The sequence below is a fragment of the Episyrphus balteatus genome, chromosome 2 (assembly GCF_945859705.1).
Source record: "Episyrphus balteatus chromosome 2, idEpiBalt1.1, whole genome shotgun sequence".
Taxonomy (NCBI): Eukaryota; Metazoa; Arthropoda; class Insecta; order Diptera; family Syrphidae; genus Episyrphus; species Episyrphus balteatus.
Window position 1 is genome coordinate 19,868,068 of NC_079135.1, and position 27,939 is coordinate 19,896,006.

The window sequence follows — 27,939 nt, forward strand, 5'->3', positions numbered from 1 at the left end:
TCAAATACAATCCAAAAGAAGCTAGCATCTACAATCTACATATAAAAATTTTTCAAGCAAAAAATGTTAAATGTGACTGAAAAAAGTGTCTGAAGAAAAATTAAAAATTTCCCCATAAATTTTATGAGATTTATTAAAAAAAGCATAAAAATATATTAAACAAATCTTGTACAATATTTTGTGAATAAAATTGAATTGAATTTGAGTCGGAATAAAGTAGAAAATTTACTTTGCAAAAAACTGCGTAGAATTCAGAATTTGTCAAATCCGCGTTTAGTGGGTGTTTTCTGCTGTGCTCCCGTGAAAAAAAAAATCTGATATACCACAGGAGAACTTTCTCATTAAACCCAGGCCAACCAAGAACCAACTCAGCCCATTTGAAAGCAAAAAAAAAAATTGAATACTTCTATTCTCGCCCAGTGTAGAACCAGCAGAACAAGAAGAAGAGAACAAAAACCAAGGAAACAAAAAAAAAAACAAATTTTATTCCTTTATTTGGAAGAAAAAAACGAAGCTTCGTCACTTGGTTACATATATTTTGTCTTTTTATATTTTTGTATTCTCTTTTTTTTTTATAAAACAAAAAAAAAAAAAAACAGGTGTAAAATTGTGTAATTTTTATTATTGTTTACAAATTGTGTTTATATTTACAACAAAAATTGAAATAAATAAAAGAAAGAAAAAACAATTTTTAGCTGGGAATCAAATTTCCAAGGTGTTGAAGTGCGCTTTTTTTTTCTATCCAAGCGGCATTGGGTGGAAAATTTATAAATATCTTTCATAGAGCGAATTGTATTGTGTTTCGTTATGAAGTAGATTGGTGTGGATTTTTGTGAAACAAAAACAAAAAAAAACAAACAAAATAAACTTGAAATTATTTTCAAATAAAAATAAAACAAAACTATTGATAGCGACGACGCTATAAAAAATATATATTCAAAAAACCATGGCGAGGGAGAATGATGATGATGTCGTTGTGAGTTGTTCTGACTCCGAGGAGGATGAGGAAAATGTATGGACGAGAAAGAGTAAGTAAAAAAAAAATTCATCATATTCCCTTTGTACTTGGTTCAAACGTGGAACAGTGAAAATCTCGTATATGTTTTCATGATTATTTCCAACATTTTATTTACATACATACCTAAATTATATTAAAAATTTAATCATTATATAAAACTGAATTTTTGTTTTATACATTATGCAGGTGAAGTCACCCAGAGTTTATTAATATTAATATATGTAGGTAAAATTGTTGCACTTTGAGAAATGGAAGAGTCATTAGATTACGTTGGGTGGGGGTGTCAGCAGGGCTGCCGTTTCGAATTTGCGTTGAGGAGTACTTTAAATGTTTTGAGGGGAGTATTTCACGCTCAAGAGGAGTATGCAAAGTAAAAAAATTTGATTTTTTATTATTAGGTCTGTTTAATGAAGAAAAACTAGAACAGAAAAGATTAGAACAGCACAAATTCGTGAAAACTGTCAAAACAAAAAAGATCAGAAAAGTACAACATCCGTTTTTATGGGGTTGACAGTTTTGAAACTAAAGCAAAAATAAATTCATTTGTTATGACTTTTCATTCAAATAAATCATAATTAATTAGAATATTTGATCTCATTTTGAATTTTTCTTCATATTAAGAAGATTCTAAAGAAATTTCCATTATTTTGAATTAATTTTATAATATTTTTGTCAGAATAAAACAAATCAGCTGCTGTTTGACACTTTTCACTCATTTGCTCTACCTCAAAAGTAGGAGTAGAAAAACTTGAACTAAACTGTTCTGAACAACTTCATGAAACACAAAATGACAGTTTGTAGAACAGTTTAGGGCAAGGTTTTCCTTCATGGAACATACAAACTTGTACTTTTCGGATCTTTTCTGAGTGGATCAGATTCATTAAACAGACCTAATTACATAAAAAATAATTTTAATAAAAGATTTATTCTTAAAAAACTCGAATTAACATAAAAAGATTTCTTGATCATTCTATGTGGATGTGCTTATGTGAGTCTCATGTTTATAAATTTCTCAAAACAAACAAGTTAACAAGATGTTCTCATAAAATCAATAATTCGGATCCTTAATGATCAGCTTAATTTTTATAGAATTATCTCCTATATAATTTTTCCTTCAGAAATCTGAAAAGGAAACGATTTCCAGGTAGGTATATGTTCCTAGACGAGTAATTTTTAAGTTTTGAACATTTTATTTTTATAGGATCCCACATCTAATTAATGCGATTTACATAAGTATCCTGTTTTGCCGTATAAAAATAAAATGATTTCCTTATTAAACTAAACTAAATTCTATTAAATTAATACTTCAGAAGATTCGTCACTTTTTTTTGAAGACGGAAGTTTTCTTATAGTAATTTCGATTGGCAGTCCGGAATCATTCTGAAAGCGTTTTATTCGCACAAAACTGACAGTTTTGTATGAATAAAATTTTTTCAGAATGATTCCGGACGCTTCCGGACTGCCAATCGAAAACGCCAATAAAAAAACCATGTAGAAATCCATTTAATAAAAATACATTATTCCATTCGCCTTTTTTAAACTTTAAACACATATAATTTAATTTTTAAAAAATTAGTAAAAACTCAACATTATGATCCTCTAAGTGGGTCACGAAAATAGGAATAATTTTCATTTATGGGAAAACTTAAATGTTTTTAATATTATTTTTCAATTAAATTTTAATGTTAAAAATAAAAAAAAAAACAATAGGTACCGTACTATAAATATAAATAATTCAAAAGTTGAAATAAATAATAAATTCATTAATGTGAAAAACAAAATACTTTACAAAAGATAAAAGTTATGATATTCTTTAAAAAAAAAATTTCAAAAGTTATTTTGAAGGTTGTCATTTATTTTGGAATTTACATAATATGAAAAAAAAAAGTAAAAACTTATTTTACATTATATTTTATAGTGTCTTAATTTAGCTTGCTACAAGTTTATACATTTGAAATTTAAAGTTTGACAGATACTGTTACCCAGATACCAACCACATCGACAATGGCATAGGTCAGTATAAAAGAAATGGATGTATTTATAGCAATTTTTATGAAAACGTGCAAAATAATTTAGACCACATACATAGGTACCTAATGGAAGTATAGAATTTAGATACAAAAATTAAAATTTAAATAATATTAATCCAATATTGAAATATTTTTGAGAGGAGTAAAATTGAAGAGTGAGGAGTATGGGAGCACGGTGTATGCATGGGGAGTACAAATACTCTCTTAGTAGCGATTTGGTGTCAGCACGACAATGACCAAAAACACGGCTAATTATGTCAATATTACAGTTATGTATTGCCACTGCCGTCACTCGATTTTTATCCAAACGAAAATCTATGCAAGATGGTCAAACGCAAAATTAATCGAGAAGAAGTTAGAATTGCAGAAGATTATTATGAAAAGGCTTGGAATAAAATAACGTTAAACATAAATTTAATTGAACCAATGCAATGGCTCATGGGTAAAGGACGTGATAGAAAACGAACCTTTTGTCACTAAATATTGATTATTTTTTAATTTATTTGTAGTTGAATTAAAAAATTACAATTATTTATACGACAAAAAACTTTTCACGCTTTAAAAAATTAACTTTATTGTTAACTTAGTTTATTTTTTAAAGCGTGAAGCTGATGACCACAATAATTTATTAATTTTAACAACTTTTTACTGTCGTATAAATACCTATGCATAAATGTAACAATTTTGTAAATTTTAATTTTGGTGTTTTAATTTTAATTGTTATATTTGTTTGAACGTTAACAAAACAAAATATTTGAAATCATAAAGGGACACTAATAAAACAAAAAAAAAAAATACATAAAATAGTATGTAATTAAAATTCCATAAAAATATAAATTAAAAAAAAAAAAAAAAAAAAATACACTCCGCCCCCAAAAAAAAATTTTGGTTGTGACAAAAGCGATTGAAAATTCACTTTCACTTTGTTCACACGCAACCAAAGTAAGTGATTAAAAAGTTCGTCAGTTTCAAGAAAACGGTGTTCCGTTAGCTTTTCGATTACGCTATCATTCTGGGTATTTTTCTTTCTCAATGACCATGTCATTTGATCAATAACACTTCTGCACTTTTCACACTTTGATTTGGAAATTGTTTGCTATCGCTTTCTTTTTAAAATTCCAAACCAAAAATTAGGTACTTTAGTTTACTGAGCAAAGCAAGCACCAATCGTTTTTTTCTCAAAACAAATTTTTTGTTTCTATTGAAACAAAATTTTTATGATTTTCTTAGTTTAATGAACATGCCCCGTTTTATCGTTAAAAAAATAGTTTCTATCTTTCAAAAACCCAAGTTTATTTTTAACCACTGACTCTTTTACATGGCACTGTCTTATCCTCAGTGAAATAAATTTCTTCTCGATTTCTTCCTTAGACCCATCATACAGATTTTAATCTATTGTGATTTTTTCTGAGATATGTAGTTTATTTTGGAGATTGTTTTATCTTTCGTGGCCTGCGTTAGTCGGATTTGAAATTTTGTTAACGAACACATTTTTGTAGATCTTAAGTCAGATGATTAAAAACTCGCCTATAGTACATATTGCATTTAAAGTCTCTAAGTTTCAAAATTTCTTAATTCTAAAACAAAACGCACCGGGAATGCAGGAGCCAATTTATTCTCTATCACCGTAATTATTATGTCTCATGCAGAATTGGCTTCTCTAAACATTCAATTTCAACATAAACTGTGTTATTTCCATACCACTGTAAGTTGTCGTTTGTAAGTTGTCATGTAAATATGTACCCTATTCTCATGAAATGATTTTTTTTTTGTATCAATTTACCACACAATCGGATTCTATAAAATGTGAAACCAATCCAATATAGCGATTTAGACTTCCAAACAGAAAAGATGTTAAGATCCGATTACAAGAATAAGTACCTATAACTTCATAATTATGTATTCAAATAATCCAAATTCTTCTTCTTACGTTATTTAACATGTGCTTAAAATGTAGATGCATTTTTTTTTGTCTAAAAATCCCGGACATTTCACATATGCAATTTCGACTGTCAAATGCAGAATATTCTCTTCTTTTGCTTACGAAACCATAGACATGGGGAAAGTTTGATATCATAATACACAATAACTCAACATATAGATTTTTTCTTGTTTTATTGTAATTATGCACAAGCATATTTATTATTTTTTTTTTTGCTATCGAATAGCTTTCTTATGTTTATTATGCGTGTTTTTGAGGAAAGGGAATTCATTATTGATGCCTTATGCATTTTTTTTTTCAACATCCATAATGTACGAAAAGTTAATCTTTCGTTATTCTGTTTTTGCTGTATAGAGCTGTGATTATGCGCATAGCTTCTTGTTGTTTTAAATGTTTCAGTATGATACTTTTGCTTATGTAGGTATATATTTTGCAAAGCTTCAAGTGTGCTTTGCTTATCATCTGTCTAGATAGCTATGGTATTCATTGATAACCTAGACAAAAAACAAAAAAACAATATCAGCATAAAAAAAGACCTTAAAAGATGCATTCATATATACATTATATATTGACCATAGATAGAGAAATTAAATTTTACGGCATTTGCGTTATCATCAAAATTATCTTTCAATATTAGAGCTATTTATGGTATTTATGGGTAAATGTCACTATGCAACAAAGTAGTTTAAAGACTTCTTTTTCAGTTCCGGTTTTGCGGTTTTTTTTTGTTTTTTGTTGAATGCTCTGAAAGCGCATGACGCATTTGCATACAAAATTGCAGGCAGTTATTACGTTCTTTTGAAAATATATAGAAGAAGAGCAAAAAACAAGGATTTGCGTTGTTATGTATCTACAATCTACTACATATGTATGCAGTTCTATTGGTATGATAGGTGGGTGCTTCCTTTCATAGAATGTTGAAATAAATTATTAAACCATTCTTGGGTGGGAATATAATAAAAGTCTCAGTTTGCATGAAATTAAATTTTATTTCAGCTACAGGGTAATAAAGCTTTTATTAATTAAAAATAAAACAGATCACTATCTTCAATTCACCCTTATTCTATGCTTTGCCATGAAAAATAAACTAAAATCTCTTATAAACTAAAATCTCTTATAAAATACTTGGGTAGATGTGAATTTTAATTAGGTGAATTTAAAACAACACCTGTTTAGTTTCACGTCATCTTATCAACATTCTCCCGCCTTGCTATTTTTGATACTAATGATATGATTGATATCTAATTAGTACAAACAACTTCTTCAAAGCTGTTTTCAAGGACTTACTTTATTAATTTCCATGATAAGTTTAAAGCATGTATTTAGGAAGATCGAAAGTGAATTCGTTGTCGATCAACAAGCCAGTAAATTCGGTTTCCGTCTACTTGTCTCCAGTTGCAGACACCGAGTTCTTTGATGTCGTTTTACACTTGTGCTTGCAACCGATGATCTACATTCTGTGGGTTGGAAACCAAGGCTGTATTAAACTAAAGTGCTTTGGTGGCAGTTTGGTTTGTGGGTGGCCATCGTTCTCATCAGCAGATTGAGGTGGTTGGTGGTGTTTTAAAAAGTTTATTTGCCTATTCGGCAATAAAACGTCAAGGGGCTTGATTTTAGTTTTCTTCGTAGACTCACTTTTTACTGAAATGTGTTTGCTTTTATCGCTCGAAGGTGAGCCCTATGCATAGAAAAGTGTTCAGTTCCATTGGACTCGATCTAATATAGCAAAACAAGTGTTCCCGTTACACTTCCATAAACGGTGCATAGTTATTTACTTAAAGGGGTGTTCACAGTCCAGTATCGATCTCGACCTCAAACAACAAGCTTTTTTTAGCCAGGGCTACATAATATGCATAGTTAGCTGTTTCCAGTTGCGCATATGTAGGTATATAGTTTTTTGAGGTTGTTCCCTTATTGGACGCACCACCTAAGATGAGGTCTTCCTCTTCCACGTTATCCATCGGGGTTGGATACAAAACTCGACGGGCTGTTGGGACGATGTTTATATGATTTACGCGACCAGCCATCTTAACCGCTGAATTTTCATCCGGTCTTGTCAAGGTCTTGTACAGGGCCTCCGTCGTTCTTTGAGAGAGAGAGAGCTTTACTGCTTGAATGCCTTGTTAGCCCGAAGAAACAGCGATTGACAAGAGTCAAGAGTAATGCTCTACAACGCCAGAGGTCTGGGTTCGTACCCTAGCCTCCACTACCTAAAACATTTTTTCATCTCTACTGCCTCTTGCGATGAATTGACAAAGTTTCCAACAGTATCATTGCCCTGAAAAAGTGCATCTTGGGTTAGCCGTTCGCACTCGGCAGTAAATTCACAACCATTCACAAGAATAGTTGAGAGTTGTTAGTCACTAAGGCATGCTTTTTGGTGAAGTGTCGTGCCAAAAAATTTATTTACCTATCCAAAATTTGTTTCCTGGGATGGTCAATATTCGAGGCTTGTTATTGGTTCATATTTATAATACATTACTTCTTCCTTGGGCATTTACTTCAGTCAGCTGCGGGATTTCCAACCTAGAATTTCATGAAATAAAGAATTCAGTTTAACAACTTCTTATAGGCTCTCTATGCTATAGCCTCTAGTCCATTCGAGGTGTTCACCAATTCATTCAACTTAACTAAAACTAGTAACATTAGTGATAAATAAAGTTTAAGATAGGTTATAGATAAGATCTTCTTAATTCTATGTTAGTCAAATATTGTATTTTTTTGTTCTCTATAAGACTCAACACCAACATTTCCTTATAAATAACTATACGGTATTTTAATCAAAAAATTCTTTATTTTCTTTTGCAGGTGTAAACCAACAATATCAGCATTTGTTTGAAAAAATCAAGCCAATTTTGTATTATCAAATTCAACCTGGATACAAAGATTCTGATAATTTCCCATATGCAAGATTGGAAGAATTTGAAAAAGAACTTAAAAAAACTCTTAAACTTGTTAATGTGGAATCAACCCAAGCATTTATATGGAAAAATTTGATCCGATGGCTTGTATCAATGAAGCTTTGTTTTGAAAGTGTTACAGATGTAAGTTTGAAAAATTCGAATGCATGTGAAACTTTATATTAATTATAATTCTTTTTTTTTTTAGTTAATTGGTGACAACTACTACAATCTTATCCTGACAGACTTTATGGCTCAATATGTGAATTACAAGTGCCAATTGCATTCTTTAGTAACCGATGAGACTGAAGTGCGTCTTATAATCGATGAGATTATGGTTACTTTGAGTTTGGTATTTAGCGGATGGATACCGGGTATTTTGATGACACTTTTGAAGATAAACGTTATCGATGATTATCGATTGATTTTGTATCCAATATTTAGGTAAATTAATTAGTTCTAATGTTTTATATAGAATTTTATTTTTAATAAAATATTTTTAAAAATCATTTTTCAGAAAATATCTCAGCAACAAACAATCTGCATGTGGACCTTACGATATGATCGCTTATCTGAGGCTTATACTTTGCTTTAGAAAATGGAAAATATTAACCCATTTAAAAGAGGATAAGGAATTAATAAATGAAATAGCTGTGGGAAAATCAGTGAAAGCTCTTAGATCTAATGTTGTTGATTTAACAGCATCGGCAGAGGTTGATCCTATTTTGCCGAAGACCGTTCCTATACTCATGGAAAGAACTCGGTCTTTTATCAAAATCAGTTCGCTTATTGAACATGCTGCTGCGAATAACCAGTTTGGAACTAGGTTTGACTCAAGAGAAATTTAATATTGTTTTTCGTATATCGAAATTATTTATTATTATTTTTTTTTTATATTTATTAGGATACTTCTTATCAATAAATCATTGGAACTCGAAGATACAATTGAAGAATTTTTCAAACAATATAAACAACATATATTTAGAGAGAATCCAAAATTAATGGAATGTTCAAGAGTGGTGAGTTATTGGTATAAGCAGGTTAAAATTTGTATTCATACGTACAACTGTAATTTATCATACAAACTTTTTGTTTTAGCAGGGTTATTATGTTGTAAAACTTATTTTAATGTGATGTTTATTTATTTTTCAAAAAAGTATTTAAAGGTTTCTTAAACATTTATATTATGTACCTATGTATTAATTTAAGCTATTCTACATAAGAGTTTATATCTTTATAAAAAAAACTTTGATGCATTATACTATGGAGTTTCTAAATGAATAGGCAAAAAACCTAATCTAGAAAAGTCAGCGATTGTCGTTGAGGATGTATTTCAAAGTAGACATTAACAATATAATTATTATTTTGTGCAGACCCTGAAAATAAAAAAAAACATTCATTCTTCTACATACGTTTGAAGCGCACTTATGCGGTATCCATTTCCTTCTAAAACATTCACCCATTGGTGATATGCTTTTAACATGGATATTCTCTTACAGCAAAGAATAACTCATCTTTATTTCCTAGTGTATCCATAATGTGATTTCAAATTCTTCAGTGACTCCAACTGTACATCTTACTACTCCGTTGTTTGGAGACACGAACCATTAGACATCTGAACTCAATGCTATTGGAAAGTGTAGCCAGAAAAATTGTTCATTTATAAGTCCGTCACAAAATTTTAACTATTAGTTAAAATTATTGTGGTTAACGGATTCCTTCGTTATTAAGCATTGTTAACTTTATTCGTTCCTTGATTGACCTTCTATTTTAAATTGGTTCTGCTTTTATTCATATTTTGTCGTAGCTTTTTATAAAACCAGTAGTGGAGTAGACACTTATTCTTTGTTTGAAATTGGGTGCATTTCTTCTTTAATTCGTGTTTGTAGTTTTTGTATACCTCTTAGTGGCGTATTATTTAAGCTTCATCATTTGATCCCACATATAAAGTTGTAATCTCTTCATTTCTTACTATTTTGTTGTTACTTTACTCGTCTGTGGTGTTTGGTATAAACATGATAATGGCAAAAAACCGAATTAGCAGCGGTTGGCAAGAATAATTCACCTCTCAGCGGTGGTATTGTTGTCTGTGTTTAGAGGGAAGAATAGGTACACGAATCCCTTACTACCTAAAAGGTCATGGTGACGTTTTGTCCAATACGTTGATGTTGGGTGCCCTTTTTTTAACTTGGTTCTGCCCTTATTGTTCGTTAAACCAATTTTTGCCCCTTCCGTTTCGATAATTACAAAAGCGCACACTCTCAAGTTATCTTCACCAGAAGATATAATATTTCTGACGTATCTGAAACCTCTATAGGAATCTTCATAATCATTGCCTTCCCCACGTGTCCTTTCAAATCTTAGCCAACAAACAACAAATATTTCTTTGGAATGCCCTTAAGTTGCTTGTAAAAATCCCTCTTTTTGTGACCGGAGCATTTCTACCCAGTCCAGTTTAAGTAACGTGTGTAAAAACAGTAGTGCAGGGTGTTGACATATGTATGTATGTATCTTTAAGCGAGTACTTCCACTAGTTAAGATTAATCTTGCGAAATAATATTTCTTTTTTTTTTTTTCATTTCTTGCTCCGGTTTTGTGTTTGATCTTTTTCTTATTTGGTCCCTGTGTAGCGATCGGTAGGAATACGCTGCCATAAGAGATTTTATGTTTCCTTTATCTCAGTCCAAATTTTTGTCATTATCTAACCATTCGAGAAAAAAAACTTTTGAAAAATAATATAACAATAAACAAAATTTTAGAATAAATACTTGGTAGATTAGAATATATTTATAATTACATAATTTTTTTTAACATTAGGAAAAGAAACTATTTATACTTAATTTATTGAAAATTATTTCAGGCTTATTATAACCACTCAACATCCATTTATATTATCCTGTTTTTCTATAACAATATTTTTATTAAAATTTACTTAATTCATGATTCTTTAGATTGAAAAATATTTAATTTTTTTTATTATAAAATTTATGAAAACAAATTAAATTGAGTAAAATTTTTTGAAACAAATATTGTAATATTTGCTAAACAAAATTCAAAAAGAATTGTTTTTAAGTAACATTCAATTTATGAACAAATTCAACGAACAGAAAAATGTATTCCGATGTATATTGCAAGTTAAAGAAGCATTATTTTGTTGCATAAAAAAACATCAATCAACAAAGTCAACAATCAACAATCAACAGTCAACATTCAACAATCAACATTCAACAATCAATAGTCAACAATCAACAATCTTAAACCGTGAAAAAGATAGATGCAATGCCAGGAGGGATTTATACAAACAGATTTTTGTGCGTAAGAGAACAGCCGAAAAAGTCAGGATCAAGCTAAAGCTGTAAAACAGATTCTTAATACGAAAAAATATTCGGAGATTAATAAATGGAATCAATATTCCTTTAATTTAATGAATACTAAATATAATTACAATTATTAAGATCAATCGATCACCGATATGATAGTCATATATTGCATCTTGACTGAGTTTAAAATAAGTTTCCACGCGCATTTTAACAAACGATGTTAAAATGTTCACATATAGTAACAACATAATTGAAATATTTCTCGTTAATATATCAAGTTATGTGACGAATAACCATAATTTTCGGGAACTTTGAAGCCGTATTGCAAAAAGACCTTAGACCTAACAGAGAAACGTTATACATACTGATTTTCCTTTTGAATTGTTGCTTTCCAAGCATAAAAGATAGCCTTTTTTGTTGCCTCATTCTGGGATGGGAGCCTGGGAGATGAAAAATGGATCTCCACACGCCAGATATTTCAACTTCCGCATATCACTTGTCACACTCGATAATACTTAGCCTGACTATGCACTAAAAATTAAGTCGATTCATGGATTCCGACACAGTATCCAATTGCAGAGAAATTCAAAGGATCTCATTTTGAATTAACAATCATCAATCAACAATCATCAATCAACAATCACCAATCAACTGAAATCAATCAACAGTTTCTTCAATCAACATTTTCTTCAATCAACATAATTTTTTTAATTAACAAAATAAAATATTAAATTATTCTAAAAAAGTTAGTCCTGCTTTTTCAGTCGTCAGTTAGACTTTCAGAAGAATAAATGTCAATATAAAAAAACTTTTATTCCTAGGAATAAGCTCTAACTGAGGTTTATCTGACTATTGAAAAATTAGCCCTTAATAAAATATAAATAAATATGTAAATATTATTTTTAATTATGAAAAAAAAGTAAACTCTTACAAAAAAAAAAAAAACAAAATTAAAAATATGCTTAACATTCCTTAAAAATAAATGAAAGTTATTTTTATTTGTTTTTTCACATACGCATAACTTTGATACCATTTACAAATCAAAGTAACTTTTGAAATTTAAAATTTATTATTTTCTTCAAAGTAAATTAATTTTTTTTTTTCTTATTTTTTGTATAGGAACTCCAACCAGTATTAATTGAAGATTTAACAAGATCATCAGAACAAATTTTACCAGGACCCTCGACTTCAAGTCAAGCAAATTCTCAAATTTTAAATAATAAAAACAATGGAAAACAAGGTACTAATAAGGCTGTAAATCAGCATTTATCAAAAGGCTGTGATAATTGTAATAATTTAAATTTAAGTTTAAATAATAGTCATAATAATGTTGAAAATCTAAGTCATAGGTCTAATAATAGTAATCAACCACAAAATAGTAGAAATAATAATGTAGAATTAAGATTAAGAAATGATGATGTAATTGAGCTAGATGATAGTGAAGACGATGACGACGAAGAGGACAGTAACGAAAACTCTAGACCAGAAAATCCTACGAATAGGTTTGATAGAAATTCCACAAATGCCCCTGGTAGGTTTAGAACAGGCGCAGTCAATGTTGAAAATCGTGTCAACGAAGCCCCATCTAATGCTGCTGCTGTTGTTGCTGCAGTACCTGTTGATCAGGAAGCAGCAATTAATAATAATAATGTTCAACCACCACCACCAGCAGCACCAGCAGCACCAGCAGCACCAGCTGTTGTTAATCCTCCAATTATTGAAAAACCTATTCAAAAACGACGTTGTGAACATGGCATTGTGTCAAGTACCACATCGTTTGATTACTCTGGCACACCCGATGGTGTTGCAAATCCAGAGTTACCGGAAACAACACGAGATGCAAACACTCCCATCTCAGATGACGATGGTGGTTTTATAGCCCCTAATAGTTTCCCTATTTTACAACGCTCCTCTTCGAAAGTAGTTGAAGAAGCAACTTCTTCAACAAATGAAATTCCAAAACGAACACAACCAAATGTTGTATTTTCTGCACATGTCAATAGTCATGCGCGAAGATCAATTTCAAACAGTCCCTGTTCGACAAGAAACTCATCTCCCATCCCAGATGATGGTGTTTCAAATGTCTCTCATTCAAGGGATGCAGAAAGACCAACTTGCTCCCGATTCATTTCAGAAACTTTGCCAAAACCCAGCATACCCAAACGTAATGATATATCAAATGTGACAACCCGTAAGCAAATAAAGAAAGATGCTATTAGATCAGATAAGATTGTAGAGAGTAGTGCAAATGAGATGTCGGATAGTAGTAGACTACCAACATGTTCTCGATATGCTCAGGTAGCATCTGATCATGCAACAACATCAAGATTAGAAATGCCAATAAATAACGCTGATAAAGCAACTGTTCCAATTGTTGATGAAAGCAATTCTTCTGAGATAAATGATCTTCTTAACAATATATCTGGTTTACTAGATGAATATGGCTTAGAAAGTCCCAAAGACAAATCCGCCCCTGATAAATCACCAAGTGATATAGCTCAAATGTTGGCAGATGCTTATTTGGATGATATTTTTACTAAAATCCAAAAGCAAAGACAAAAGTTTTCTGTTCCAAGACAAGGTTATAGTTTAAATGAACCACTTGATGATGAACAAAATAAGTCACAAACAAACACATTTTCAATTTTCAAGAACCCGAAACATGAATCAGGTTTGAAAGAACAACAGAGTATTGATTTAATTCTAAAGGCTCATGATAAAGCTATAGAAAATTTTATAAAATCCAAAACTCAAGATAAGGCTGCTACTGAAACAGTGGCTAGTGGATCTTCTGGAAAGGCCAAAACTCAAACTGAGGCTGCTTCGGAAAATGTGGGTAAAGGATCTTCTGAAATGGCCATCAATCAAGATTTTATTGAATTTGAAAGAATGCTTAGAGAATCTTTTGAATTTTATGGTGTTGATGAAAAATTAAGACCTACACTTACTAGATTCATGTTTAGAAAACTTGGTGGAGAGCCCAAAAATGAAACGGAGCAAACCAAAACTCAACATAAGGCTGATCCTGAAATAGTGGTTAGTAGATCTTCTGAAAAGCCTTCTACCGAAAAAGTAGTTAAAACATCTTGTGTAAAGCCCACAGCACAAGGTAAGGCCTCCACTAATACCGTGGTTAAGAAATCTTCTGAAAAGCCCAAAACTCAAAGCAAAGCTGCTACTACAACACAAGCTAAAGGATCTTCTAAAAAACTCAAAACTCAAGATAAAGTTTCTACTGACAAAGTGCTAAGAGGATCTGAAAAGACCAAAACTAAAGCAAAAGGTGGAAAGTCAAAAACTCAAGATGGAGCTTCAACTGATAAAGGAAAGGAATCTTTTGACAAGATTAAAACTATATATGAGTCTACTGAAACAGTGGTTAGAGGATCGTCAGAATATGAAGTTTTAAAACAAAGGAAACAGGTTATTAATAAAGATGGTATTGTTGTTGCAACATTTGAAAAATTCACTGAAAAATTGATTAACATTGGTATGAGAGAATCAAAGACAAAGACCGACAATGGATTAGAAAAAGTAATTGAACATGAAAAAAAGCTAAATAAGTTAAAAGAAGCTGAAACTAACAAAAATATCACCAACAAAGTTGATTCGATGGATGAATCTTCAAATATTCCAAAAGAAGATAAATTCATTGAAGATAAGATGAAAGTTAATGAGTCTTCGACCTTAAAAGATGACGATGTCAATAATTCTGATGAATTTAAAGATGATAAATCAGCAAGTATTAACACTACAAACAATGAAGATTCATTAAATGCTTTAGAAAATCTTGAAAAGAAAAGAAAACCATTTGTTGAAGATGAGAATATAAATCAATCTATGTCATCAACTGATGACGAAATCGAATCACCAACTTATGAACCTATTTGTCCAATTAAATGCCAACAAAATGAAGAAAAAATCAATGAGATGATGGAAACAACTGCTGAAAAAGTTGATGAAAATCTAGATAAAAATCAGCAATCTGCATCGAATGTCCCTGACATAATTGATACAAAATCCAATGATAAAGAAAAATTATTAGCAAATGAAGATGATTCTAAGAAAACAGTTGACTCAGTTGTTGTTGATAATTCAAATGCTTTTATTGAATTGGATGAAAATATTTCTGCTGAAAATGAAGGCGAATTAAATAATCTTCCAAATCTTCAAAAACCAACTATTGAAATAGAAGAAAACAAACAAGTAGATGAAAATTCATCAAATTGTGAAAAAGCAAAAGAAATTGTTACAACAAATCAACAAATAGAAATGAAATCTGCTGCAACAGACATTGAAGATGATAATTTAAAATTTGAAGATATCATTAATTCTGATCATGATTATGTTACAGCAAGAATTGATTTTATTGAAGGAACTTATGACAACAATGTGGACAATGTTCATTTCACTTCAGAAATCTCAATGGATCAAATATCTCCAAATCAAATTTTAGAAAATATAATTGGTAATGAAGCTATCACTCAAGAAATAAAATCAAATGACCAAGAAATAAATAATAAATCATGTAGTCTTGAAGAAGAATGTGATTCTGACGAAGATCAATGGATTGAGGACGTTATTTATGATACAATTCCCACTGAATGTTACTTTGATAATAATTATGATGATGATGGTTGCAAATTAGATCTTCATGACATGAAAGTCACACAAGAAGAACATAACAATCAATTAATTGAAGATGATATTTTGAAAAATGGAAATCATTCTGAAAGTATTGATATAGACATTAATAGCCAAGATCTTATAGATCAATCTAATGATGATAAGATTAACGATGAAGAGGTTCCATTTGAAATGGTCAATGAAGAACCAATTAACAAAAATGAAGGAACAATTTTTGAAAAACAAACATTTGATCAAGAAATTGATGAAATTAAATCGACTACCAGAGAAAAATCTTTTGATGAAAATGAAATTGAAAATATATTTACTGTAAGCGATGCTGCTGAAAACATACAAAACAATGAAGACATGTGTCCAGCAATTGAACAAAAGAATGAAACAATTGAAGAACAAACAGAAAATGATATTAGTCAATCTGTTTTTACTGAAAAAGAAACATCTTTGGAAGAAAGTGCAACTGTCACTGAATTTATTGGTGAAATTGGATTGATCGCTAATAGCGAAGATGACAAAGAACTCAAAGACCAAACTGATATTAAATTAAATGTTGAAAATAAACTTACTGTTTCTAAGGAAATACTAGGAGACACTGAAGACAATGAAGAACCGTCATTTACAATTGACCGAAGCGATGAAGAAATCAAGAAACCAACATTTGGTGTTGAAGAAGATATTGAATCCCAATCCGTTGCTATTGAGAAAAATCTTGTTGGTACTGAAAATAATAGTGAGGGAGTTGAAACGGAAAACATTGAAAAGATGAAACTACCAGAAACAACTCAAGTATCGGACCGAAATGAAGAAATAATCGAAAAACAAACTATTGGATTTAAAGAAACTGATGATTGCGAATCAACTACGATGGAAAAGTCTCATGGCGAAAGTTTAAGTAATGAAATAGTAAAACCTATTAATAGTCAAGAAGATACACAAATTGAGGAAAACAAAGATCCATTAAATAAGAACATACCAACTGACAATAAAAACGACAAAGCATTTGAAGTTAAAAAATCTAATGACTGCCAATCCATTACTGCTGAGAAAAATGTTGAAAACGCTGATAGTGTTTCAAATGCTTACAGCGAAGACGAAGCAATGAAACTTCAAATTGAAAAAGATGATTCATTTGAAACACAGAAAGTTGATATTGAAGAAACTAATGAATGTCAATCAAGTACTAGTGAACAATCTTTTGATGATAGTTTAGTATCAATTGGTACTGAATTAAGTGATGAAAATGTAGTACCTATCAATAATGAAGAAACTACAGAGATAAGAGAAAACAAAGATTTAGGTAATATGCCTTCATCAAATGACTGCAAGGATAAAGCAGTGAAAACTACATCTACAGATGAAAGTCTAACTTTAGTTGATACTAAATTAAATGAAAAAAATATTAAATCTGTTGTTAATGAAGACGAAACAAATAAAGAATTTTATCAAAATAATGAAACAATCGAAAAAGATATAAAGGATAATGAAGAACAATCAATTAACGATGCTTCTATTGATACTATACCTTTTGACGACAATGATGTAGTAATCGAAAACAATGAAGATAGTTCACCAACTAACAAAATCGATGCATCAATTGAAAAACAAACTACTGACGAAAAAGAAATCACTGAAAATGCTAAAACCTCAATAGATTCTAAAATTGAAAACAATGAAAACGATGAACTATTTAAAGAAGAAACTATTGATATTAAAGAAATTGATTTGGATCAAGCTGAAAAAATAACATCTGATATCGAACAAAATACAGAAGTAAGCAAACAACCAGATATTTTGACCATAACACCAGAAATCATTGAAAATGAAAAAGATACGCAAAACAACATAATTGAAACATCTTATTTAACCAAAAATATGAGTGAACACTTGGAGAATGACATCGTCTCATCAATGCCTGCAAAATTATCTGATATTGAACCAATACGAAAGCTTAGAATTCGTATTAAAAAACAAATACTCGAACAACCTAAAAAGGGTAAACAATCAATTGAATATCAAATAATACAGGAAAAATCTAAAAATATGTTAAAAAAGAAAAAATCTTCTAAAGAAACAAAACGTAAAGAAATACAAAAAGAAGATAAAAAAGTTAAAAAATATCAAAATATTGATTTGGATCCATTGGATATTACTGGAGAAAATGTTACCACATTAACAAGTGGTCCAATTGAAATAGAAAAAGATTCATCTATTGATTATAAGCTTAAAGAAAATTCAGACCTAATTGATTGTACAGAAAATATAGAAGCCATTGAAGAAATAAGTCCTGATTTAAAGATAATTGTTGATGAAAATCAATCTCATACAGAACAAGATGAAATATCTTCAGAATATGACAAAAAGGATCCTCTGAAAATAATAATTCCAAAAATTATCAAAAATACTCAAAATATACAAAAGAACAAAGAATTGAATATTGTAAATGTATCAAATAAAAAATTAACAAAAAAATCATCTTTATCTTCGACAGTCTTAATCTTAGATTCAGAAAAAGTTATAAAACAAGAGCCACAGCAATCAGAAAGCAATTTAAAGAATCTGAGAGTTCGTATAGCTAAAGTCGATCCAAAACCTCAAAAACCAACTAAATCAAGAAAACGAAAGGGTAACAAACAAAAACAACAAAATATTATTTTGGAAGAAGATGATGAAGAAGAAGAAGAACTTAAACCATTAATACTATCAGTGAATGAGAAAGTCATAAAACCAGACATAAAAGAAACTTTAATAAATGATAAACTTAAATCAGAAAAACCCAAACTTAAAGTAACTTTTCAACTTCCCGGTGAACAAGTTTCTATCAAACCAAATAATGTTAAAGAGCTTCTTTCTGAAGAAATATTTAAAGAATGTTCTGATAACAATGAAGTTAAGAAGAATGACAAAACAATAACAACCACAACAAAATCATCACACAAAAGGAAAATTGATAATCCGAAAAAGTGTAAAACAACAACTACAATTGTTCTACAACCTTCAATTTTGTCAGAAATTTCTTTCCATCCAGTAGAAAAACCAGCAGACAGCAAAAAACGAACTGCTACTAAAAAATCAGTAGAAGATTTGACATCATCATTGAAGAAGAACAAGAACAACAATAAATCTTCCAACGAAACAGAAGAATCATATCAAAAATGTACATTATCAATTTTAAAACCATTAAAAGATTCAATTCAAACTAGACCAAAACAAGCAGCAGATTGTAGCTTTAAAATTACAAAACAAACATCAAAAGAAATAATCGTCAAAGATTCCGGCCCCAATACCGGCAAGAAATCAGCAAAATCTGTCGAATGTCAAACTGAACCAAAACAAACTATTGTCTATAAAAAATCACCAAAACAAGATTCTACAAAATCTTCTGATGAAAAATCAATAATTTTACAAAATATTGTTGAATGTAAACAAGAATTAATAAGAAATCGTAATCAAGAAGTTTTTTCACAAATAACCGATAAAATACAAGAAAATACAATTATACCCGATTCAACATCACAAGTTGCAAAAGAATTGCAAAAAACTGAAGATAATTTATTAGAAGATGAATCAAATCTATCAACTAGAGTTCAAGTTGAAGATCTTGAAGAACCATCTGTTATATCTGATTCAGAAATTGAAATTGCCAACAAATTATCAATAACATTAGAATCAGATCGTGATATTGTTTATTATCCATCAAGGGATAGTATTGATGATGATGAAATTAGAAATATTACTCAAAGTAATAATAATACAAATATTGTATCTTATAACAATGATAATGGTACACCTGTAATGGATGAAAAAACAGAAGATGAATCTTCACAACATAGTGAAAGTACAATTATTTGTTTGCGTGCAATAAAAGTTCCAACAGTTGATGAATCATCGCAATTAATTGCACCAATAACAACACCAATACCCAATTCTATAGAATCACCATTAAATAATGTACTTTTTAAGAGACGACCAGAATCTGTTTGGAATTCACCATCTAATAAATTAGACGGAACAACAATATTTAAACCAGTATTGGTTGATGAAGAATGTAAAGAAACAACAATTACACCATTTTCGACTGAAGATGATAAAAATAAAGAACTTTGGAAAAAGAAATTAGGCATATCGAAAAACTGCTCCCCAAATAAAGAAATAATTAAAATACAGCCGACGACGACGAATGAAGATGCACCACAGCTTCAAACTTCTTCTTCAACAACAAATTTCACCAAAAAGAGTTGTATTATTAATCCAAAAAATAGAAAACAAACAAATCCACGAAAAGTCAAATTTATGTTGGAACCCAAAGATCTAAGTTCGGAAGATCAGTCACAATCAGAATATGAAGTAGATAAGAAATTGGAAGATCAAAGATATTTTAATTCACAAGAGTTAAATGTTGCAGCCATATTAACGTCATTTAAAGCCAATGCCATAGTGAGTACAGAAAATAAGACTAGGATAACAAGAAGTACAAGAAATACAAAAAGTCAAAATGTTGTTGTGTTGGATCATCAAAAACCTCCTCCTCCTTCTGAATTGGAAAATCAATTGACAATATTTCCAGCATCTTCAATCAATCCACTTAATGAGGAATTAACACAACAATCAAATATTTATACAGATAGCGATAGTACATGCAAATTGGTTATTGTAGATGAAGATGAGAAATCTGTAACTAAATCCAAGGCAAACAAAAAACCAAAATCTAAATCAATATCTAAAAAAAGAAAAACAAAAGGTAAGAGTAAGGGTAAAGGCAAAGGCAGAGGTAGACGAAGAAGAAATAAATCAGAAGAAGAAGACACAGAAACAGAAACATCCGAAACTGTTGTCGAAGATATAAAACCTAAGAAAGAAACTACAAAAAAGAATGAAAAATCATTGAAAAATAATAATCAATCTTTCGAAGAATCCATAGAACATCATTTGAACAAAGAAAAATTAACACCGCAGCCATTAAGCATTGTAGATGATGTTGCACTTGATAAACAAGAAGATGTTGCTGCACCTGCAAAGAAAAAGATTAAACTATCGAGATCTTCTAACATTGAAGTATCAAAATCGATGAATAAGAAGGAAATATGGCTTAATAATTTATCTTTGAGAAAAACTAGCAAATCACTTGATACACAACCTAAAGAATTTTCTGCAGCGAATCTTTCAAAAAGAGTACAGTCTGAGCCGAATTTGTCGTCGTCGTCACTAAATGGCCAATTTTCTTCAATCGCTGAATCTAAAAAGAAATTAAAATCTCTTAGCGTTTCTTGTCGTGATCCTCGTCGTAAGCGTAAATTGATAACCGATGAGTTGCCAAACAAAATCATCTCTAAAACTGAAGAAATATTAAAAGATGACCAAATCAAAGCTAAACCCAATATTGAATTGCATGAAAAAGAAAAGGAGATACCTGCTGATCAGATTCCAAGTCTTAAAGTATCATTGTTGATAGGTGGTGGAGATGGAAAAAATATGGAAAAATTACATTCTCCGAAAATTTTCAAGTCTAAATCTAAGTTTGGCATACATGAAAAAGAGCAGAAACCTGCTGGAGGACAAACTCCAACTTTAAAGGTATCATTATTGAAAAGTAATGATGAACAAAAAATGGAAACACTAAATTCTAAGGAAATCAAGTCTAAGTCCATTTTTGAGTTTCATGAAGAAGAGCAAAAACCTGTTGAAAAAATTTCAAGTCTTAAAGTATCATTGTTTAACATTGATGAACAAAAAATGGAAAAATCAAGTAGTCAGAAAGAGATTAAGAATGATAAACTCAATATCGGCATAAACAATTCCATAAAACAAAACAAAGAAACTGACAAGCTTGAGACAGCAGCAAACCAACCGAAACAAACTAAGAAAAAACTGACTAAAACCAAAAACCAACCTGCACTCGTAGAAGTTCCAAAGAAGGCACCCATAATATTAACAACTGTAGTTGATAAAGCAGCTCCTATCAACTTTTTAGAAACAACGCCCAAAACTCATCTTGAATCGATCCAATCTGTCAAGGAATTGGAAGATTCAAACAAAATAACATCTTACCAAATTGATTGCGTTAAAATTGATCAAAAAGTAGAAGAAAAAACACCGATAGTTGAAGAAATCAAAAATAAAAACACTTCTGTAGACAAAGAAGTTGATAAAACAACAGCAATTGTTGAAAAAGTCAGTGATAAAAAGTCTTCCGTAGACAAAGACGAAGCTACTGTATCAATAATATCCTCTTCGATAATCCCTAATACTTTGGTGAATATACCTAATTTAACAGAAGACGAAAAAGGAGTTCAACCAACTCCAAAAAATGCAGAAATTGAGAATGCTGATAAATCTTTGGATCAACCATTATCATCAACCATTGAAGAACAAGTTGACAAATCGAAATTAATCATTACCTCTAAATCTATAACAAAAATCAATGAAAAAGAAGCAACTCTTGATGCTGCTGAAATGAAAAGTTCTGCAAAGATCCCAGAAGAAGCAAAGCAGCACTCATCTTCTAATTCATCGTCCGATGTTTCTTCAAAACGAAATTCAATACTCAATACTCCTACCAAAAAGGAAGATGAAGTCAATAGAGTTCTCGAACAATTTATCGAAAATATTATGGGATCCAAATTGTCAGATGTTCGAACTCCTCCAAAACGTAAACGCCCATCTCTAGATGGCGATCAAAGTCAACAGAATTTTTCAGTGTCAGTTTTCCAACGCAGACGAAGTAATAGTACTTCAGATTTAACTAATACCTTTACAAATGATACAATAGATGAATCTGAAACAATTAATGAAACTGATTCAGAAATTTTGCAACAACCATCATCATCATTAGCAAATAATAAATCAGAAAATGAAGATAACAAAAATGCCCAACAACTTTCATTATCAAATCTTGAATATGAATTTGAAACAGATCAAATAGGTTTTGAATTGAATGCTGCTACAAATCAAGTAGTTGCAATTAATTCTTCCACCAATAAAGTAATTAAACCACGACAATCAATCGATAGTGATAAAAAATCTGAACAATTTGAATTTGAAAATCAAAAGGCATCAGTTAAAACATCTGATTGTATGTTGGCTGGTAATCGTGGACAAGAAGATGAATATTATTTAGCTTCGTGTAATTTAACATGGGGACCAGCAACTTTTGATAGTCCTGATGATAATAATCAATTATTTTGTGATCAATTATTTGGTGGCTATCCATGGTTAATTAATGGATCTGAAAATGTACCAAATGGCAATGGAACTGATGCTAGCGATAATCCCAAAATGTATTGTAAAAATAATGTTGCTGAATTTAATTCAAGTGTAGTAACAGTTGATACAATAATCAATTCTGCTGAGAAAATAGTTGGAAATAGTTCGGTAGTAGTTAAACCTCAATTGACATTGTCTACAGACAAAGATCCATCGATTAAAAATGTTTCGATTGAACCGTCTGGTACATGCCTTCCAGAAATACTTGTTAATGAAGACAAACTAACAACTTCTGAACATGTACTTAACGACGAATCTAAAGGGGTTATCTATAATACCGAAAAGTCACCTCTTACCGACAAAATACGTTCAAAAATTGCCGCTAATCTAATTGAAAATACTAAAAAATTAGATAAAACACCAGACAAAGACAATTCTGAAAGTAAGCTAACATGTCGTTCGAAATTATTTTGGAAACAAAGTAATAAGAAATCAGATAATTCGACTTCGATAAGTGGTTTACAAATTGATGATGTTAAGTCATTATCTGAAATTGATGAAATTTTCGAAGGCAAACAGACGACTTTAAGTAAAAATGAAATTAATGAAGATCAAATTAAGTCAAATGAAATTGATGATCTTCCCAAGAAGCCAACACTTTTGATTAGCAATTCACAAACAGATGATCTTTTTGATCGACTTAAAAATGAAACTCCTATTAATACTTGTCTGAAAATTGCTGCTAAATCTCCTTTGAAACAAGTTTCATCAACAAAAACTAACGAAGAATCAGTTGAAACTGTATCAATAGTTACTTCTATGCCTTCAATTTCTACACCATCGCATTCTCCTCAAATAGTGGAGATATTGAAAACAAAAGATGAACCTAAAATCACAATTTCATCAACTATCATTAATGATCAAAATGTTCTTACTCAGCAGCAGCAACAGCCTTCGAAAACAACAACAACTGATGAAATTATAAAAAAACCTATTTTTGAATCGACCAAACCATCAAACGATTTATTGATTCAAACTAATAATGAAACTGCTATTCCGTTTAAAATTATAGTTTTACCCGAAGATGATGGTAAATCGTCTTTACAGAAACCTCCAAGACGATCTCGTATGCCTAGAACAAGAGATTCATTAGAAGAAATTGTTGAATCGGGACCGGGACAAAAACCAAAAAAACTCATAATCGGACAAAACGAAACTTCGCTTAATTCTTCACCTAAAATCTCTGGTGTATCTACTAAATCATTGTTAGGTTCACCAAAAGAATTGTGTGAACAGAAAAATTTAAGTCCTAAAAAACCCAACTTAACAACAACAGCAATTCCAGTCGTGAAAACACCATCCGTCTCATTAGAAAAAGTCAAAGAAATTCATGAAACTCCACAAAAAATCTCATTGAAGCGTTTCATTAACGAAGATAACAACATACAAGAACCTCCATCAAAAATGCTATGCTCTAAATTATCCGTCTCCCCCTCTTCAACCATAACAAACAAAGTAGAGTCTAATGTTTTCAATTTGAAACCAAATGTTACATCAACAAAGACTGAATCATTAGTTGGAATTCAGAAAACTTCACATCAGTCTCAGCCAATACCAACATCAACGAATCAGTTAGTAAAACCAATTTCCCCTGCACTAAATCAAAAAACAATTTTAATAAAACCCGTTCATAGTCCGAATATTCCAAATATTTCTTCAACAAAACCCGTTCATAGTCCGAATATTTCAAATATTTCTTCAACAAAACCAATAACAAGTTTACCTTTGATAAATCAAAAACATCCTATTGTCTCAGAGCACATGACTAAAAAGACAGTTTCAAATTCCAAAAAACCACCAATATCACCAATAACTCATTTTGGAACTCCAACTTCAACTTCAACACCAACTCATTCGCCAAGTCAAAAACTTTCAGAATCTACATTTATTAAACTATCTTCTCAGAGTCCAAAGAATATAAGAATTGACTCTGATCACCACAGCAGTACAAGTTCAATTCGTAAACCAATTTGTTCGACACCGAAACCAAGATCAACTGGCACAACACCTTTTGGAACACCAAGTTCAACTTCAACACCTTCTCATTCGCCAATTGGTCAAAAATCTATCGATTCTACATTAAAATTATCTCAGAGTCCAAAGAATTATAGAGTTGTTCATGAACAACAGCACATTACTGATAAGGTAGCAAGTTCAATTCGCAAACCACCACCACATTGTTCGAACAAATCAAATTCAATTCCAACACCAAAATTATCAAATTCAACACCTTTTGGAATTTCAAGTTCAACTGGAACTTCGAGATGTAGTAATGTATCAAGATCATCAACAGCAACTATTTCTAGTACATCACACTTTGCTTCGTCCTCGTTGTCATCTTTGAATTCATCTTTAACTATGAAACTATCAAAAGTAACAACAGAATTAAAACACATACAAAATGAAATCAGTAAATTACCAGAAGGAAGTTCAAATTATCGTGCTCATAGACATCGCAAAGCTTTGCTTGAACAATTATCAAATAAAGAAAAAGAATTAAATGAATTGAAAAAAGAAGCCCACAATGAACAAAAAAGAATACATGAATTAAAGAGAAAACAACGAGAACATGAAAAACAAATTCTTAAATCACATTCCGAACGAAAACCTTTTGAGAATGATCATCATCATTCTCAATATAATTTGAAAAGACAACACAGTGATTCGGAACGCAAACACAATTCACAAATATCAGATGATACAATTGCTTCATCGTCATCATCATCTTCTGCTGTGAAAAGACCTCGTGTAAAATATGTTAATAAATTTAGTGAACTTGACAAAACTGTGGGTTCTTTGAGTATCATTAAAAATGATCAATTGATTGATAAAAATGCTAAAGTTAAAACATGGCAACCTTGGAATCCGGCACATGTTAATGCAGAAGATATTATCAAAAATCCAGCTCAATTTTGGTGAAAATCAAAGGAAGCTGAAGAGTAGAAAATTTGTCTTTAATAAATTGTTGGTTCGTTCTTCGAAATCAGTTTAATATTTTCTTTAAATAAATTTAACGCACATGGAATTACTATTCTCGGAATCGGAATCTATTGGGATCTTTTTTTTAAAGTTAGATACTGATGTTCAACCATGTGTGTGAGCGGGTTTAGCTAAATTTTTTTGCAATCTAAGAAAATAGGAAAAATAATGATTACCCTTGGCGTAGTGCAATGAACTATTAAGATGAAAATCTGTAGTTGAATAAAGCGTTGTACAGGCTACAAGTATGTGTCTGATTTGGGATAAAATTGTATGTTTCATGAATTTCTATTGACTAAAACACTCAGTTAAATGTGTTACGAAACGCACACATTACGATGATAGATAATGGACAAAAAAGTCTCTCTGTCAGTCTGTCACAACAGTCAGTTTGTCTATCAATCAGTCTGTAAAAGGATCTACAGTTTAAACGGATGGATAGATAAACTTCGAAATTGGGATGTATCGTTTTTTGGAGACTTCATCCTATATAGCAGTTTTGAAAAAGTTTAAAATTTCTTAAAACTGACTCCAAAGATTTTGACGATAGTACTTTTTTTGTAAGCCAAAAATAAAAAAAACACATTACGATATTGAACACTTCGCTGTGCTAAAGTCAATTGAAGTTAAATTAATGTAAAGCCTTCAATTTGTGATGGGAACTTACGAAAAAAAAATATCGACCTATTCGATAGTCGGTAAATTTTCATTTATTCGACAGTTTTTAAAAATCATAAAATATTCTGCGCGAAGGACTAGCTAAAAACAAAACTTATAATTGTTTACTAGACTTATCTACTAGAACAAAAATTAAGACCATAAATTAGATTTAACACTCTTCAAATATCCGTCACCGACTCGAAATTTTGGAAATAATCGTTCTTTGATCGTAAAATTTACCAAGATCAATGATGAAAATATAGTTTTTTATCGAATTGACAATTGGATCATTCCACAATGAAATTACAAAATTTTCATTTCCCAGTTGGAAAATTCTTTACTTATGTATGTAAACTACTCAAAACAAAATACGGCCTTCCCAAGATTTATTTCGAAATTGGCCTTAAAATGACTTAATTGGTTAACATCGTCAAAAAAATTTCAAAATAAATCTTGGGTGGGCCCTATTTTTTTTTTTTTTTTGAGAAGTTTATTTGAAAATAAAAAAAATGACTTGAGATAGATACGAAATTTTTTTTCTGTGAGGTTAATTTTTTTTTTAATTCAGAAAATATACCATCAGTGTAGACTTTATAAAACATGTAATATTTTCTGTTCAATATCCATACAATTTCTTGGTTGATTTTCTTTGCCTGGACGTGACATCCTTTTTCTTTTTTTATTCACTTAGTAAGCAGATTAGTTTTTTTTTATATTAGCCCTGTTCCTTTGGGAGGTGGCAAAGTACTACTAGTAGTCTACTAGCGATTTTCAATGGAACGCACTTTGAACCAATTCATTACAAATCGTATCTACAACATTTAGGATTTAGTTCATTCATAGCCGTCACTCGAGTCAAAGTGTTTTCCAAGTACATGTCTGTACTTGTACTTGTACTTTATGAGGAAATGCTAAAATTTAAGCAAACGCTTACGTTTTCTTTGAGTTACGAGCAGCTCAAGTGACTAATTTTCACTTGAGAAAGATCTAGATTTGACAAGACAATATTTTTACATTCGATTTTCTATTAAATAAAAACCAGTAAAATGTAATCCTTGAGTTAAAGGTGAACTAAATGGAAATATATATCATTTTAAAAAGTACAATTCATAAACTTACCACCACAAATAATTTGATAAGAAAAGCTCAACACAATCTAAAATTTTATAGACCTTAAATAATTTAA

At 30.5% G+C, this 27,939-nt stretch overlaps 1 protein-coding gene across 1 annotated transcript; it reads left to right on the forward strand.

Moving 5' to 3' along the window:
- Positions 1-27,223, forward strand: LOC129910586 (MATH and LRR domain-containing protein PFE0570w-like). The gene is made up of 6 exons (XM_055988015.1): positions 1-1,028; positions 7,799-8,034; positions 8,099-8,334; positions 8,408-8,716; positions 8,795-8,909; positions 12,330-27,223. Exons 1-6 carry the CDS (start codon positions 947-949, stop codon positions 26,031-26,033), a joined length of 14,682 nt encoding a protein of 4,893 aa, XP_055843990.1. The 5' UTR covers positions 1-946; the 3' UTR covers positions 26,034-27,223.
- Positions 27,224-27,939: the final 716 nt, after the last annotated feature.

What these genes read in the sequence shown, in the direction of transcription:
- LOC129910586 (XM_055988015.1), top strand. Translation starts at nt 947, where the DNA reads ATGGCGAGGGAGAATGATGATGATGTCGTTGTGAGTTGTTCTGACTCC. An exon ending in ATTTTGTATCCAATATTTAG is followed by an intron (nt 8,335 to 8,407) that starts GTAAATTAATTA and finishes ATCATTTTTCAG; the next exon opens with AAAATATCTCAGCAACAAAC. An exon ending in AATAACCAGTTTGGAACTAG is followed by an intron (nt 8,717 to 8,794) that starts GTTTGACTCAAG and finishes TATATTTATTAG; the next exon opens with GATACTTCTTATCAATAAAT.